The sequence below is a fragment of the Trachypithecus francoisi genome, unplaced genomic scaffold (genome assembly GCF_009764315.1).
Source record: "Trachypithecus francoisi isolate TF-2019V2 unplaced genomic scaffold, Tfra_2.0 Lachesis_group4, whole genome shotgun sequence".
NCBI classification, from domain to species: domain Eukaryota; kingdom Metazoa; phylum Chordata; class Mammalia; order Primates; family Cercopithecidae; genus Trachypithecus; species Trachypithecus francoisi.
In genome coordinates, this window is record NW_022681469.1 from 34365931 (window position 1) to 34385105 (window position 19175).

At 38.1% G+C, this 19175-nt stretch overlaps 1 protein-coding gene across 1 annotated transcript in view; it reads left to right on the top strand.

The window, feature by feature from the left end:
- The window catches only part of GPR37 (G protein-coupled receptor 37), a 28619-nt gene extending 10902 nt beyond the window's left edge, over positions 1 to 17717 (top strand). The window contains exon 2 of the mRNA XM_033193303.1: positions 16371 to 17717. Within this exon, the coding sequence (XP_033049194.1) occupies positions 16371 to 17189 (819 nt within the window). The 3' untranslated portion in view covers positions 17190 to 17717. The remainder of the gene's footprint in view (positions 1 to 16370) is intronic.
- The last annotated feature ends 1458 nt before the right edge of the window (positions 17718 to 19175 follow it).

Sequence of the window (19175 nt, forward strand, 5' to 3'; positions counted from 1 at the left end):
TTCCTGTTGAATGATCCTTTACCATTATGTAATGGCCTTCTTTGTCTCTTTTGATCTTTGATGGTTTAAAGTCTATTTTATCAGAGACTAGGATTGCAACCCCTGCTTTTTTTTGTTCTCCATTTGCTTGGTAGATCTTCCTCCATCCCTTTATTTTGAGCCTATGTATGTCTCTGCATGTGAGATGGGTCTCCTGAATACAGCAGACTGATGGGTCTTCACTTTTTATCCAGTTTGCTAGTCTGTGTCTTTTAATTGGAGCATTTAGTCCATTTACATTTAAGGTTAATATTGTTATGTGTGAACTTGATCCAGCCATTATGATATTAACTGGTTATTTTGCTCATTAGTTGATGCAGTTTCTTCCTAGCCTCGATGGTCTTTACATTTTGGCATGTTTTTGCAAAGGCTGATACCGGTTGTTCCTTTCCATGTTTAGGGCTTCCTTCAGGGTCTCTTGTAAGGCAGGCCTGGTGGTGACAAAATCTCTAAGCATTTGCTTATCTGTAAAGGATTTATTTTCTTCACTTATGAACTTAGTTTGACTGGATATGAAATTCTGGGTTGAAAATTCTTTTCTTTAAGAAGGTTGAATATTGGCCCCACTCTCTTCTGGCTTGTAGAGTTTCTGCCAAGAGATCTGCTGTTAGTCTGATGAGCTTCCCTTTGTGGGTAACCCGACCTTTCTCTCTGGCTGCCCTTAATATTCTTTCCTTCATTTCAACTTTGGTGAATCTGGCAATTATGTGTCTTGGAGTTGCTCTTCTCGAGGAATATCTTTGTGGCGTTCTCTGTATTTCCTGAATTTGAATGTTGGCCTGCCCTACTAGGTTGGGGAAGTTCTCCTGGATGATATCCTGAAGAGTGTTTTCCAACTTGGTTCCATTTTCCCCCTCACTTTCAGGCACCCCAATCAGACGTAGATTTGGTCTTTTTACATAATCCCATACTTCTTGCAGGCTTTGTTCATTTCTTTTTCTTCTTTTTCTTTTGGTTTCTCTTCTCACTTCATTTCATTCATTTGATCTCAATCGCTGATACTCTTTCTTCCAGTTGATCGAGTCGGTTACTGAAGCTTGTGCATTTGTCATGTATTTCTCGTGTCATGGTTTTCATCTCTGTCATTTCGTTTATGACCTTCTCTGCATTAATTAATCTAGCTGTCAATTCTTCTGCTGTTTTTTCAAGATTTTTAGTTTGTTTGCGCTGGGTACGTAATTCCTCCTTTAGCTCTGAGAAGTTTGATGGGCTGAAGCCTTCTTCTCTCATCTTTTCAAAGTCATTCTCTGACCAGCTTTGATCCGTTGCTGGCGATCGGCTGCGCTCCTCTGCAGGGGGAGATGCACTCTTATTTTTTGAATTTCCAGCTTTTCTGCCCTGCTTTTTTCCCATCTTTGTGGTTTTATCTGCCTCTGGTCTTTGATGATGGTGACGTACTGATCGGGTTTTGGTATAGGTGTCCTTCCTGTTTGATAGTTTTCCTTCTAACAGTCAGGACCCTGAGCTGTAGGTCTGTTGGAGATTGCTTGAGGTCCACTCCAGACCTGTTTGCCTGGGTATCAGCAGCAGAGGTTACAGAAGATAGAATATTGCTCAACAGCAAGTGTACCAGTCTGATTCTTACTTTGGAAGCTTCCTCTCGGGTATACTCCACCCTGTGAGGTGTGGGATGTCAGACTGCCCCTAGTGGGGGATGTCTCCCAGTTAGGCTACTCAGGGGTCAGGGACCCACTTGAAAAGGCAGTCTCTCCCTTCTCAGATCTCAACCTCCGTGTTGGGAGATCGATCCACTACTCTCTTCAAAGCTGTCAGACAGAGTCGTTTGCGTCTGTAGAGCTTCCTGCTGCTTTTGTTGTTGTTGTTAACTGTGCCCTGTCCCCAGAGGTGGAGTCTACAGAGACAGGCAGGTTTCCTTGAGCTGCTGTGAGCTCCACCCAGTTCGAGCTTCCCAGAGGCTTTGTTTACCTACTTAAGCCCCAGCAATGGCAGGCGCCCCTCCCCCAGCCTCGCTGCTGCCTTGCGGTTAGATCGCAGACTGCTGTGTTAGCAATGAGGGAGGCTCCGTGGGCGTGGGACCCTCCCGGCCAGGTGTGGGATATATTCTCCTGGTGTGCCCGTTTGCTTAAAGCACAGTATTGGGGTGGGAGTCACCCGACTTTCCAGGTGTTGTGTGTCTCAGTTCCCCTGGCTAGGAAAAGGGATTCCCTTCCCCCTTGTGCTTCCCAGGCGAGGCGATGCCTCGCCCTGCTTCAGCTCTCGCTGGTCGGGCTGTAGCAGCTGACCAGCACTGATTGTCCGGCACTCCCTAGTGAGATGACCCCAGTACCTCAGTTGAAAATGCAGAAATCACCGGTCTTCTGTGTCGCTTGTGCTGGGAGTTGGAGACTGGAGCTGTTCCTATTCAGCCATCTTGCTCTGCCCCCCTTTTGCTCATTATTTAATGGAAGTCAGAATCAAGGTATCATCTGAACCAGATCCCAGATAACAGATTAAGGTCTGTTTGTACATTAATTGGAGATTTTGAATGATTGCAATTCTCTTTAGTTTAAAGAACTCACACCTTCATGGTGTGTTGTAGAGCAGAAGGCTTCAAATATAATGAGATAACCCCAGATCTAACTGTATTTTTATTTTACTGGGATACAAAATTCCTGCACAGAGGTGGAGGGAGAATAAAGGGAACATGTCTTACCATGGCCTCTGGTCTGGGGGTAATTTGTGACAAGTCTAGAATCTTTTCTAATGAGAGGAACCAGCTTCTTCAATGACTTTAGAAATACTGGCTTTAAATTGAGTGGAAGAAATGGCTCTTTCATTGTCTTAGGTTGTAGCTAGCACTGACAAATAAGAAAGAATGGGTGTTTGGAGGTTGAAGATGATAGCACCATACAACTATCCAATTCTACACAGATTTCCCTAGAATGCCTGCGTTCAAGTAATAGAACATTTATCATGGCATATGGTAAATTTTCTTTGAGAGGTAGATTAGCTGTTAGGTATTCTGCTGGACTTTTAAGTGGAAACATACTGTTCTATGAGCAATTTTAAAGTTACTAATAGTATTCTTAGGGAAAATATACTCAATATATGAGAATGGTGCTGAACAAGTATTTTATGATTTCCATTAATCTTTTAGTAATCATTTTGTATATTCTCATGTGAATGAAAATATTTAGCTGATGACTCTAACAGGAAGAAAAGTGTTTCTTAGAGTGTGTTTTTATTTATAACGTCATTTCTGAATGGTGTATGGTGAAGTTAACTGAATTTGGATCTTACACAAGAAAGGAAAGCTTTATAATATTCAGTTAAGAAATCCACATAGTTTCCTTAGCCATTGATTGTATTGAGAGTGTGTCCTTTTCTAAAGCTTGTCAATGAAGTATAAATAGGAAAATTGATTTTTTTTACTTCCCTTCTGTAGATATTGTCTGGCATTCAGCTTTTAAGGATTATTTATAAAACAGTAGCACCCAATAACTGATTAAAGAGCAATTTGAATACTTTATTATTTTCTGTAATCCTTTTACATAGATGTCATCATTCATTCATTTGTTCACCATTCATTAATTTATCAAATGTTTACCTGGTTTTTCTTGTATGCAAGGTACTACGTTAGGAGTGGGAAGGAGAAGGCAGTAGAGGAAGAGGGAGAAAAGTTTCCAAAGATGAATATCATAGATGAATCACTGCCATTAAAATTACAGAAAAGTAAAGTAATGTTCTACACCATGATGAATATTATAATAGAGGTTTGAACAAAGCATCGTGGAAGCTCAGAAAATGGCACTGAATTGGATTAGGTCACAGTTGTACTTGTTATGACTGGAGATGGAGAAATTAAAGAGAAAACTGTGCTCCCTCTAATTCTTTTCAATTATATTCTTACTATTAATCTTCATAAATGCCCGTACAACCTAGATCCATGATGAAAAGTTACAAATATGAAAATGTTTTAATTTTTGCTTTTTTGTTTTCTTTAGCTTTCCCAGGATAGAAAGCCCATAATAATAATTGGCAAAATAATTCAGCAGATAGTACAGTACTAGAAATTTCTTTTAAAATAGGAATTTGTGCCCGTGCCTAGGATAACTATCTCTGCATTACAGTTAGTCCTTATTAGCTATAAGGACACTAAATAAGTCAAAATTAAACATTTTACTTAAATGCATGGCTTATTTGGCAATGTAATAACAGTATATTAAATTTAGTTCTTTTCTTCTGAAAACATCAAAACATATACAAATTGTTTAATTTGACCTTAGAGAACCTAAGAAAGAAGATGGACAAGGGGGATACTTTAGACTCCATTGTGGAGTTGAGGAAAGGGTAGCATGATGAATGGATTTCCTCAAAATTAGATTCATCTCTCAAGCACACAATCAGAGTGAAGACTTATTGTGAGCTCCTGAGGGCTTCCCAGGTATCCTGTTATGTCAGCAAAGTATCCTTCCACAGAAACAAGGAAGCAAATAGGTCTGCAGAAGTGAAATAGATATAAGCTTTTGAGTTTACAGAAGGCTGAGTGGGTGAGGGTCTACCTTTACTTTCATACTTAGGCTGCGTGGACCTTGATACAGTTTTTACACCTTTAATGGCATTCATCTTATGTGCTGCAACCTGAGTTAACGGTGTCCCATTGGAAGCACATGGACCTGTGTCTGGGATGTAGATTGTGGGAGAGGTATGGGAAGGTAACTATGCAGTGCAGTTTGTCTCTGCCTTTACACTTCTGCTCCATCCTCCAGGGATGCGCCTGTCATTTCACTTCCCAAGAATTGACCTGCCAAGGTCCCATAATGAACTCAACCTTGTTGCCAAGACTAACTCTTAAATATCCTAATTGGAATAATATTCTTTGTGCCAGAAGAGATGATCTCATCCAACATTTCAGAGTGGAGTTGAGAATGGGATTGCTGCAACCTCAAATATGGAGGGTCTTTTTTTATTTGCAAAGTAAGTGTAGATACTTTTCATAAAACTTCCATAAAATGCAGGATATGATCACTGTGCCAGTCTTGTTCTTGAGACAGAATACTTTCTATTTGTAAATTTGTGATAGTTTTCAGTGTTATCTGTACACTTCAATGGTTCATAACATTCATTAATGAGGCCAGGGTCATTGATTTCATCCCTGCCTAGAATGAGACATTCTCATTAGGTCTGTAACTCTACTCAGGGATGTTACTTTTTAATTTTGTTCCAAAATAGCCCCTTCCTCATCAATTCCCATCTTCAGGGCCTATCTTTACAATTGTCTCCCTAGATCAAATGCTTTTTATATAGGAAAAGCATCTGATAAGCCAATTCGCATCAGGATATGTGATTTAGAAATAACTGCCTTTTATAAGAAGATTGCATCAAGAAAGAAACTTCCTTAACAGACTACCAATGGTGAAATTTTGATTAAAAGCAGATAAATTTTGTCCTAAAATATGATTTTTCAATTTTATTAAAATCTTGATGAACTAAATACAAATAATTTTGTTTTTAGTTTGAATTCACAATCATGCATATCAATGTCATTAGTCAGAAAAGGAAATACGTAAAAATGTGTTACTACTTTTTGGAAACTTATCAGAACCCCAAGGCAAACAACTGAAATTCCAAATCACTTTAAGATTAATTAGGAACATCATAATAATACCAAAGATTGAAAACTGGACTGTGGACTTGGGGAAAATATTACATTTTGAAATGATTCTGTAATTACTGAGAATAAACATGGAATCTTTAGAATCTAATATAGATGGTTTATATCTTAAGACAAAATGATGCTAATCTTGCTTCATTTACATTTTTATTTTAATAAACACCTGACAGATTGATAGGAATTATAACATGTTAGGTTGTGGTTAAATGAATTTTTTTAACCATATAAAGAATGTACTGTGCTATAGATGTCATAATTGGTAAGAAACCTTAATTCAAGATAGGACTATAAAGGGAAAGAGGATTTATGGAATCAAGACAAGATTTGGGAGAATATGTTGATTTTTAAATAGTCTTAAATGGTTTTTAAAATAAGTAAAGCATGGTATCAAGCTTAGACAAAAGAAAAGAAGGTAGAGAATGAGGCAGTAATGTCAGTTGATAGTTGATGCTTTCAAAATATTTTCCCCCCACGGCATTGGGAATCACATACAAATGGAATAGTCTGAGTATATTAGAAATAAATGGTTATTTATTGTATGTGGGCATATCAGACTAAATATCAGTTTGTAAGGATAAGAAGCCTTCTCTTTGACTGTGGAAGAGTGGCTGCCAGAGTTCTGTTTCATTCCAGAGAGTGCACAAGCGGTGTGTGCATGGATGTAAGGGGTAAGGAAAGTCTCTCCTTCTCTGTTTTTGGTTTAGAAATACTAATCTAAGTGTGTCACTGCCACACTATCATGATCTGCATACACTCCAAAATGAAGACCTTTTGGAAAAGGTCATCTTATTCACAGCAGTCTGATAAACAGTGGCTCTGATAAACGTGCTCCCCAACTCGTGCTCAAAAAAGTATCTCCCATGGGAAGCTGCCCTGAAATGCTGCAAGGACAAGGATAATGGAAAAATGCAAGAAGCCAAAGACATACAAGCTCCAGCCATTTAGAGGCTCTACCCTATGCTCATCCTGCTCTTTTCCTGACTGGTTGTTAGGCCTGTAACCACTGACATAATAGGTTATCATTCACGACCCAAATGAATGGGTTTTCATAACAACAATGCCCTTGTTTTGAGGGTTACTTGTAAGCAAAGGATAGCACATAAATAGATGTACTTAAATATTTTTTATGTAAAATATAAGCCAGGCTAGAATGAAGTTAACAAGACCTTGGTTAGAAATTTTCCTATTTTATAAAAATCAGTGTATTCTAGTCACTTCACTGTACTTCAGCATGTAGATTCAATTTCATAGGATGGAAATTTTGCTTAGAAGGACACTGTTTTGTTTTTTCTTTCCCCATCAGTGTTATCACTGATTTGTACCAGAAAGTTTTGCGAAAGACACAATTTGCTTTATGACTTGTATTTTATGGGCTCTGTGTTGTCTATTTCACATCTTACTCTCATTTTTAATTTTTTTTTTTTTTTTTTTTTTACTTGTCTGCAGTAAGCTTCTGAGAAATGCAGCAATAGCTAAGACAGGATCTCTGTAGATTGCTGTTTTTCATAAAGCATCCATGGGCTCTTTCTTCATATCATTTTGAATGAACAGAGATTTAAGCACAAAGTGGCAATGGTAGCCCAGGTTCCTCAGGTCCTGATAGTTGCTTTAAATAAGACTTGAGCAGTGGGACAAAGGAAATCTAGTTATATGTTGACTTATAAAGTATGCTTTATACCTTTTATTAAGTATTTTGCCTTATATGCTTCTTTCTGTTTGTATTATTTTTTTAACAGAAACTTAGGGAAACATGGGAATTAAAATCACTGGAAAGAGCAATACACTTTTTCTTATTTTATCAAGAGATAGTTTCGCTCTGAATCTTTCCCCAAAGTCATTGTTGTCATATAACTTACTGACTGGGTTAATTTCTCATCAGTGGTATAAAGTAGCTGTCTTAAGTTGGACAGCATAGGTGCTGAACCAAAATTTGGAACTCATGATCTCATAAACACAAGTTTAACAGAGGGACAAAATATTTGAAAGCTGAGGTATATTTATGGTTCTCATAACTACCAAGTTGGGTTTCTCTAAATTCAATCTTGCCAGTGGTGGTAAGGGACTAGATGAGGACCTGCGTCATTTCCATGCAGGTGATTGTGTTTGTACTCCTTCATTATCCTAACCAAACTACCTGTTTTTTGTTGGTTTCTTTCTGTAACAAAATTTAAAAAGTAACTCAAGAAGCCATTCACAAAAACTTCCATTATATTTTCAAAATCCTCCATACTTTATAGGTTTCTTTTTTCACTTTGCAGTAGACTTTCATAGTGTATCTTATCAGCATCCACAAATAAGGGGAGAAATACATATTACCTTGCTCCTTCTTAAGAAGACTGAGGCAAGGAGAAGATGAGGACTCATCAGTCAGGGTATTGAATGTTGCTTGAATATTGAACATCTGGAATGTCACTTGAAATATCTGGATCATTAAACTGAGCCAATTGCACCTTGACTGTAATTAGGAATAAGCCTTTTTAGATGACTTCAAACTGGAGTTTTGTTAGAGTTAGAAAAACATTCAAAATATAGAATATAATGAAATTATTTTATGAGTGATTTAAGCCCTTAGTATTCATTCTCCAGTATCTTATAAATCTCCAAACCAGCAAATATTGTAATAGCATAAATTTTACCTCTAAAATTATATCATTGTAAGAGAAAATTTATCTATTTGTTATATCTATATTATCATATAAGAAAAAAAATCACCCTATAGGGGGCGGCGCAAGATGGCCGAATAGGAACAGCTCCAGTCTCCAACTCCCAGCACGAGTGACACAGAAGACCGGTGATTTCTGCATTTTCAACTGAGGTACTGGGGTCATCTCACTAGGGAGTGCCGGACAATCGGTGCTGGTCAGCTGCTGCAGCCCGACCAGCGAGAGCTGAAGCAGGGCGAGGCATCACCTCACCTGGGAAGCGCAAGGGGGAAGGGAATCCCTTTTCCTAGCCAGGGGAACTGAGACACACAACACCTGGAAAGTCGGGTAATTCCCACCCCAATACTGTGCTTTAAGCAAACGGGCACACCAGGAGATTATACTCACACCTGGCCGGGAGGGTCCCACAGCCACGGAGCCTCCCTCATTGCTAGCACAGCAGTCTGCGATCTAACCGCAAGGCAGCAGCGAGGCTGGGGGAGGGGCGCCCACCATTGCTGAGGCTTAAGCAGGTAAACAAAGCCGCTGGGAAGCTCAAACTCGGTGGAGCTCACAGCAGCTCAAGGAAACCTACCTGTCTCTGTAGACTCCACCTCTGGGGACAGGGCACAGCTAAACAACAAAAGGGGAAGCAACAGAGGCCTGTGGAGACGCGAACAACTCTGTCTGACAGCTTTGAAGAGAGCAGTGGATCTCCCAACACGGTGGTTGAGATCTGAGAATGGACAGACTGCCTGCTCAAGTGGGTCCCTGACCCCTGAGTAGCCTAACTGCGAGACATCCCCTACTAGAGGCAGTCTGACACCCCACACCTCACAGGGTGGAGTACACCCCTGAGAGGAAGCTTCCAAAGTAAGAATCAGACAGGTAAACTCGCTGTTCAGCAATATTCTATCTTCTGTAACCTCTGCTGCTGATACCCAGGCAAACAGGGTCTGGAGTGGACCTCAAGCAATCTCCAACAGACCTACAGCTGAGGGTCCTGACTATTAGAAGGAAAACTATCAAACAGGAAGAACACCTATACCAAACAAGAAATGGGGAAAGGATTCCCTATTTAATAAATGGTGCTGGGAAAATTGGCTAGCCATAAGTAGAAAGCTGAAACTGGATCCTTTCCTTACTCCTTATACGAAAATTAATTCAAGATGGATTAGAGACTTAAATGTTAGACCTAATACCATAAAAACCTAGAAGAAAACCTAGGTAGTCTCATTCAGGACATAGGCATGGGCAAGGACTTCATGTCTAAAACACCAAAAGCAACGGCAGCAAAAGCCAAAATTGACAAATGGGATCTAATTAAACTAAAGAGCTTGTGCACAGCTAATAGAACTACCATCAGAGTGAACAGGCAACCTACAGAATGGGAGAAAATTTTTGCAATCTACTCATCTGACAAAGGGCTAATATCCAGAATCTACAAAGAACTCAAACAAATTTACAAGAAAAAAAAAACAACCCCATCAAAAAGTGGGCAAAGGATATGAACAGACATTTCTCAAAAGAAGACATTCATACAGCCAACAGACACATGAAAAAATGCTCATCATCACTGGCCATCAGAGAAATGCAAATCAAAACCACAATGAGATACCATCTCACACCAGTTAGAATGGCAATCATTAAAAAGTCAGGAAACAACAGGTGCTGGAGAGGATGTGGAGAAATAGGAACACTTTTACACTGTTGGTGGGATTGTAAACCTGTTCAACCATTATGGAAAACAGTATGGCAATTCCTCAAGGATCTAGAACTAGATGTACCATATGACCCAGCCATCCCACTACTGGGTATATACCCAAAGGATTATAGATCATGCTGCTCTAAAGACACATGCACACATATGTTTATTGCGGCACTATTCACAGTAGCAGAGACTTGGAATCAACCCAAATGTCCATCTGTGACAGACTGGATTAAGAAAATGTGGCACATATACACCATGGAATATTATGCAGCCATAAAAAAGGATGAGTTTGTGTCCTTTGTAGGGACATGGATGCAGCTGGAAACCATCATTCTTAGCAAACTATCACAAGAACAGAAAACCAAACACCGCATGTTCTCACTCATAGGTGGGAACTGAACAATGACATCACTTGGACTCGGGAAGGGGAACATCACACACCGGGGCCTATCATGGGGAGGGGTTTGGGGAGGGATTGCATTGGGAGTTATACCTGATATAAATGACGAATTGATGGGTGCTGACGAGTTGATGGGTGCAGCACACCAACATGGCACAAATATACATATGTAACAAACCTGCACGTTATGCACATGTACCCTAGAACTTAAAGTATAATAAAAAAAAAAAAAGAAAAATCTTAGGAAACCCATCCAAACTTTAAATGATTTATTTAATGATTTTCTAAATGACTGAAGTAACATAAAGTTAATGGCAATTGTTCCTGGGCTATTTTTTTTTCCTACACAGGAGCAAACTTTTACAACTTTATAAGAGTTACTGTGTATGTCAAGAGCCACAAAGAGTGCATTTAGACATGAATTTCAGATGGTCTTCAAGATCTCTTTCCTTTTTGTACCATCCTTGTATTGCACGGATTTAAATAGATACTTCAGTTAAAATACAAATCATTACTGTACTGCGTTGTTAATAAACAGCCAAACTGACAATCCCAAAGTTATCCTAATCTAATAGACAAAGTAGGACATAGATGATATTTGCAAAGATTTAGATCACGTCTCTTGAAATGTAAGTATTCATCAGGAGATGTTTTACAATTTGGTCAGCCTATAAAGCTAGTTAGACATCTGTAGCAATTTCCCTAAGAGATATTGTGAAATTATGTTTGTCTTCCAATCTTGTTAAACTAGTGATTCTCAACTGCAGTCTCCAGGCATACATGGATATGTCCCAGATCAAGGGGAGTCACAGCAAGCATGCCAGAAACTGTTAGTCAATCCTCTCTGCCTAGTGGACTGCAATGAGTCGTTCCATATATAAAGCAACTTGCTGGCTGCATGGTAGCAGGTGGGAGATAGTCAAGAAATTCTGTCATGGATTCCAAACCTTTTGAAGATAAAATTCCTGCTTTATTCATCATTGTTCCCAGCAGCAGCTACAGTATATTTTGTAGGTACTCTCTCTTTCTCTCTTAAAGACAAGACACACACATATAGTATTGTGCTAATGCAGTGGTCTCTTTGCTAGTAATACAGTGTTCAATAACGGCATAATGATATTAAAATTGGAACACTTTAGGGGTGATCAAGAAGAATGACCCTAAACCCCTTACTTTGGTGTCCAGAGCCTCACTGATCCACATGTGGACTGGGTGGGAGCTGAAGGAGCTTTATTGCTGTTACTCTGGGACACAAAGAAGAGCAGAACATTTTTGTTTGAAAGATCTTAGAGTTGTTTATTTTGATTCCTTTGCCATCTCTGTATTCTAATGCCAATCCTCTCAAAATGCTCAATATCGTATTTTCACCAATAGTTAAAATTGTGTTTCTAATTTTCCTCTGATCTTGAAATTCTCAAAGTTAATAGTCTTGTCTATGAAAAGTGTTTACAGTTCTGCTTTTGTTGCTGTTAATTATTCCTCCCATTGCAGTTTAATTAATAAGAGATTGCATCTTACTCATTCAGTCTCTCAGGATGTTGCTTCAAAGAACTACCCATTTAAGCCAATGCTTAACAACTTTACTCCCAAGAGCATATTTCATGGTGATATTGAATTTTAGCAATCAGATATGGGCATTAAATGCAGAAGATCTGGCGTTCATGATGCAGTTTTATAATTGCACATAATTGCACTATTCATCTTGGTAGAATTTTTATTAAGCTGTATGTAAACAAGTATATTTCAAAATTGTGATAGAAATCTTTTCATGTTGCTCCAACATCTAGGAATTTTAATTACATGGATAGATTTCATGTTTGGGTAAGCAGAAATTAGAACGTCACTCATTATTCGTATGATTTTTATCAATTAATTTCTGAGATGTGCAGTTAATTCTTTACACATGTTTTTAAAGCCTCCTATAAATAATTCAGAAAAGTACAGACAGGGCCTTTGTACCTTTCTTGCTCTTTCACACCATAAAATATAGTACATAAGTGAATTTACAGAAAAAAGATCTGAAATGATATCACTGCAGGAAGTGGCAGCAGGAGAGAGTAGATGTCTAGGACTGGTATTTGGGCTGCAGTTGCTCTTGGCAACTGCGACCCAAGTGCTGGCTGCATTTGGAGCAGGGCTACTTTCCTCATTGGCGCCTTCAGCAACTTTCACTGTTGCTCTTGTGACCTTTCTGGACTGTTTACCCTGTTGCAGCTGGATCCTAACTGCAGAGAGTACCGTCAGAGAAAAGTTCAATTTGAAAACAGGAGCCTGGATATAGGAGCTTTTTGAAATTTGTATATGAAATCTGGGGATGATTCCTTAATTCATGATTGTCAAAAAGACTACAGATCGTATATGTTTGAGCTTTTGACTTGGTACTAAAGCTTTTGGGAATATGAAGAATCGAGCATCCTCAGATAAAACAAGTGTAGAATTCCTGACGATAAGTTGGAACACATGTAAATCTTGCTTAACATTTGTCCTGGCTTTTGTTATCTTATGAGATTGAAGGTAAAGGACCTGGAAAAACATTGTTTTGCTTTCTTAGGCAGTTAACGTCTCTAATTAAGAGCGGATGTGCAGCACAGCTTCTGATATCTAAAGAGTTGGTAATCTAACACACCCATCTTAATACATGTCCACCCACACGCATTTGCCATTACCTTTCATTAAAGACTGTTACTTCCTGGAGTTAGGTATGCAGTTACTAGCATTTCTGATAATTGATCCATATTTTTTCAATCTGTAGATTTAAAACTAGAGAGATTAATAGAGAAGATGCTATCTTTTGTGCATTGTATGTTCTTAGCAAGTAATGACAGAAAATCACCAAGCAAATAGATGTTCTGAGCCCCTAACAGATTGCCTCTCCTCAGAGTCTCCAGTATTTTTATGTTACTGAGCTTTCCTTTTAATAGAAATCCTATTCATGATTTCAAAAGGTTGCATAGCATAAATTTTGGTAGCTTTGTTTATGTGGACTCACTTGGGCTATAAAGTGACAGGGAAGCATGCACACAGATTTGCCTTAGTGAAGATGGCATGAAAGACTTGACGAGGGTTTCTGATAGTTTAAGAAGTTTTGTTTGTTTTGTTTTGTTTTTAACAGACTTAAGAGAAATGAATCAAAACATTTGAAAAACTAGTATACAAATGTCGTTTCAAAAATCTATAAATTAATGTACTGTAATTTCTATGTGATACTGTTTGATACAGAATTTGAGAAAGTGGCCAGCCATTCTTAGATGTCTTCAAGTGTGGCAATTGCTGACATTTTCAAACATAATCATAAGACAGTTGTACAATGTGGACCTCAATTTTAGAATTATTTTGTGCCCCACCATAGATGCAAAACAAATTTTCATCAATGTGAACAATTTTTAGTTTGAAAGTTAATTATTAAAAGGTGAAAGTGGAGATTTTTTTTGTCATTTGAAGTCATATTAGGTTGATGTTTCTTAAAAGTTTGGAGAATAAGAATTGTGGTGATAAGCCCAGTCATGCCTCTTTATCTGCACTGATCTAGAGCTTTGCTAGTCATATTTTTTTCATTTTTGCTTTTAATATAGTTAACATCTCATTATACCTCATTTTCAGACTGTCCCCACTAATAGTTATGAGAGTAGTCAGGGCATACATACAATATCCTTATTTTCCATATTAAAACTAGTAGACACCGTCTGATATGTAGCGTATAAGGAGAAAATATTTGACATTGGAACTGTCGGAATCCATAAGGCAACTTGCCATAGCTCTGGGGAGAGTGACAGCTTGAATGTAGTAGATAAATAACTAATGTTTTGAGTACTAAAATTGTATGACAAATGGTTTCCCTTTTGTCAACATCATCCCTTTGACTTTTAAAAAATTAGATGTTAACATTATACTTACATTTCCCCTGCCTCTTTGCCAGGGAATGGCCTATACCATGCTTCTTAAACCTTCCTACCAGCAGGCAGGAGAGAGCAAATGCATATATTTGAGTTGTCTGGGGTGTAGACCAAAGCATTCCATCCACCCAGGGAGTTTTCTTTTAGTCTCATATTTTATCTGAAACCTTACTAACATTTTACCTTTTTACCTAATTGTTCTTGTTTAAATATATAAATAATGACTACATTTATTACATATTAAATTACTTAAATTTTCCCCAAAATATTTAAGTAGATTTAATATTGCCAGGTGATTGCTGTGTTCATGTTGTAACTTTGAGAACCATCGTCCCCATCTTGGTTGACTATGATATGCTTGAGGGAAGGGACTGCTTCTTGTAGCTTTCTATTTTCTCAACACCAAGCATAGTGCTTGGCATAGAGTTGATATCAATAAATGGATGCTTGTGTTGGATATGTATCTGTTTGCCCCATTTGAGTACATGTACATGCTTAATAAATGTTTTATAAGTAAATGAAATGATAGCTTGCTTACATTAGGAACATGGGTTTATATTCCTGGAAAGCCTCCATGTGAAAAAAAAAATAGGTACATATTTTTGGTTCTTAACCTTTAAATGTTGATTTTTTTAGATGTCTGGACCATATGCTTATAAGAGCAGTGCCTTTTTGAATACAGTTTTTCATGTGGTTATTGTCAAAGAGTTTTCTGCTCCAAAAGTTTCCTGTGTTTGAGATATCTAGACATTCCTTTTGGCTACTTTCTGCATATTTTCATGTATTTTTACATGTTCTATTTTCTGTGATTTTTTTTGGTATCTCCTATTTCTTTAAATTTGATATACCTACCTATTTTATGATAAATATATTTTTTATGTCTGATTCTGTATCTTTGGCATATAAATTCATAGTGGCTAATTGTCTCTTGCATATTGTAACTTTTGATTTTGTGAACCTGTGTCCGTTGAATTTTACCTATAGGATTTTTTGAGGTCTGGTTTTAAAGTACATTCTTCCAGAGAGGATTTGTTTGATTTTTACCAGGTACCTGGGATTATTTTAAATTGTATTTTGGGTTTTCTGAGCCACATAGATCCTGGAAATTCTGATGCTAATGCCATGTAAGTTCAGGCTCCTGGTTAGAATTTGCCATTTTTTGCCTCCTTTCCCCGCAGTTCATCCAGACCCAAATCCTATCATACAGGCAGATTTGTTCATTATCTCCTTACAACTCTTAAGATGTCAGCATTTGAGGAGTTCCAAATTCATAGGGAATCTTTTACCCAATCCCAACCCACATTGGCCCCAGCTCTGTTTCCTGCCCCTGTGTACCTGTGTACCCATTTTTCTAGCTAAAACTAACTTGAAACCCTCACCAGGACTGGCAAGTGCCCCTAGGTAAACATGCAGCATGAACAGGGAGGAGTCTCTGGCCTGTTTGAAATTTGTTTCCTTTTTGATTTTGGCCTCTGGAGAATTTCCCTTTCTTGTTTTCCGTAAGTGTATGCCTTTGAAAATAATACTGTAATACTTTATTTTGCATTTAGGAAAAATTGGAGGAGCCCTCTAATCATTTAGTCCATTGGAGACAATAAGCTCTTTGGTATTTGCTGTGTGTAAGGCACACTACTGACCCTCACACTGGAAAACATGAGCATCCTGGTCAGCAACGAAAATGGGAATTTCTGCACTACACTGACTCCTTATCTAGCTCTCCTAGTGGCAGACACTTTCGTGGTGAATAAAATTTTTAGTGTATCTGGGTTCTTATCTATAATAAAAAGGGATTGGACTAGCTGATCTTTATGGATCCTTCCAGTCCTAAATGTTCTGCACTCTATGACCCTCAACCCACTACAGTTTGTTTTCTATTTTTATGCTTACGATGATTCAGCTGATGTCCTGAGCCCAGTTACCCATGCCTCATTCTGAAAAGCTGTTCTCTTTCTCTTATTTTTATTTATTTATTCTTTTTTTTTTTTATGGTTTTGCCAATCTGCATTTATTTCCTAGTGCTTTGATCTTTCGGGGGACACTGGGAATAAATGTCTTCTCTGTTCCCCCACAGGTCGCTTCTCTGGGAGTCACAACCTTCACCTTATGTGCTCTGTGCATAGACCGTTTCCGTGCTGCCACCAACGTACAGATGTACTATGAAATGATCGAAAACTGTTCCTCAACAACTGCCAAACTGGCTGTTATATGGGTGGGAGCTCTACTGTTAGCACTTCCAGAGGTTGTTCTCCGCCAGCTGAGCAAGGAGGATTTGGGTTTTAGTGGCCGAGCTCCGGCAGAAAGGTGCATTATTAAGATCTCTCCTGATTTACCGGACACCATCTATGTTCTAGCCCTCACCTATGACAGTGCGAGACTCTGGTGGTATTTTGGCTGTTACTTTTGTTTGCCCACACTTTTCACCATCACCTGCTCTCTAGTGACTGCAAGGAAAATCCGCAAAGCAGAGAAAGCCTGTACCCGAGGGAATAAGCGGCAGATTCAACTAGAGAGCCAGATGAACTGTACGGTAGTGGCACTGACCATTTTATATGGATTTTGCATTATTCCTGAAAATATCTGCAACATTGTTACTGCCTACATGGCTACAGGGGTTTCGCAGCAGACAATGGACCTCCTAAATATCATCAGCCAGTTCCTTTTGTTCTTTAAGTCCTGTGTCACCCCAGTCCTCCTTTTCTGTCTCTGCAAACCCTTCAGTCGGGCCTTCATGGAGTGCTGCTGCTGTTGCTGTGAGGAATGCATTCAGAAGTCTTCAACGGTGACCAGTGATGACAATGACAACGAGTACACCACAGAACTCGAACTCTCGCCTTTCAGTACCATACGCCGTGAAATGTCCACTTTTGCTTCTGTCGGAACTCATTGCTGAAGGACAGTACTTGGTTGGGTCAGATTTATTTGTTTGATTTTCATATCCCGTGAAAGTTTTTAATTCATATTTTTCCTTATAGGGAAAAATGCAAAAAAGAAACAATAAAGAAAGAAATATTAACTACTGTAGAACTGATTTTGCAAATTAATATTTGTGCTTTGAAAAAAGTTTCTATTTAGTTATTTAAGAAGAATGAGAAGGCCAATAGTTTTAGATCATTTTATCTGGTATGGTGCTAATATTTTATTTGAAAAAAGTTACTGCAACTTAACTTAAAATTGCTAACGTTTTTTTCTTCTTTTAAAAATACAATTATTGTATATTGATTATAGCCATGTGATTTTGTAGGTTATTTTATATTTGAGTTGTGATTGAAAGTATGTTGTATATGGTATTGTGAGATGATTTGTACTTGGAAGCATTCACAAAGTAGCACCAAATAAATTACACTTTATTCTTTAATGTCATTGTCAATCTACTTTTAACCAATATTCAATAAATCTTCTAACTGCCTTAAAGATACAATTACTGGTTCTATGCACAATTTAAAACCGGCCTTACTGTTTTATAACCTATTTTCTTTTAAGGCAGGTATTCATTATGTCTTAAAGAAGTTTTTCTAATAGCAGTATTTTATATGCATGATTCATAAAACTATGTTGTGTGTTAAAACAAAGCTGTATTTTTAATATGCAAGTATAGATGTCAAGTTACTTCTGAATACTTATAAAATATGAATAAATAGCAGAGTAGGAAGAAAATTTCTTTTTTAAAAAATTCACCTTTGAACTAGCACATAGAGCTAGCTACAGGTTTTCCCTTGAGGAATTATGGGCAGAATCAAGAATTTTAAAATGCAGTTGTCATCTGATTGCCTCTGAACACTGACCTTTGAAGCTTTGTGAATCCTACGTATAGCACTCTGAGTTCTAATTTTTCTCCTTTGGAAAAATAAACTTGATGAAATCTATACAACTTAATTTCTTTAAGTGCAATGAAAGTATAGGAGTGGAATAATAAAATATATATTTTTATTAGAACATTCAAATACTACCTTTAACTTGATACTTCATAAGCTCTGAATAAAAACCTAACCTCCTCCAATGGGAATCTTTGAATCCCCTCTTTTGCCTCTTCGGGAGTTTGAAATGCAGCAATTGTGTAGGATGCTTGCTGTGCGGGAACGTGTCTAGCTCAGATGGCAGAGGCCATGACCTAGTGACACAGTCATATTTAAAAGCTACCAAAGAAGATGTGTAGTTGAATGTTTTTGTCTTCAGAAAAATCTTGTTATGGGGGAAGCCAGTTTTCTTGCTGGGAAAACGTATTTTCTGCTTGTTGATTTCTGTTCTACTCAGGACAAGTAAGTCAGTATTCCTTTTTCCAAATTATAACATGATGTTATTTAAAAATCATTAAAGAGATTGGTGCAGGTGAAACTCAAGTTAACTAAATGGGAATGTTCAGGCTATCTCCTTTTTGCCAGTCCAATACTTTTCAAAGGGATTTCCCCCTCCATTGTGTGTATCCTGTGGGATCTGCAGGAGAATTAAAGCAAGGCACCCTTGTCTTCTTGTAGATCCCTGTAATAGGTCTTTGGAAATTTTCTCAAGAGGACACCTGAGTTAGGTGTTGGCTGCTGAGCAGGTCAGCAATTGTGATTCCATAGTCTCTCTCTTGATAGTCACTTTTATAAATCAAGGAACAATAGAGCATGTCATATAGAAAAGATTCCACCCTATTACCTGAGTAACTAAAGGTAAGTAGGTCACAGCCTCAGACCTTACAAAATCAGGCAGGGATGACATGGATGAGAAGGAATAAAATAAATACGTAGGCAACTATGATATCAGCTGGGGCTTGTTAGGTGCCTTAGGAAGGTGTGAAGTTCTGTGATAGTTTGGAGCAGAGGGAACACTCGTCGGATTAAAAGAGAGCGTGAAAGGCTTTATGAGATAATTGGATGGGTGAGCTTTTAGAAGG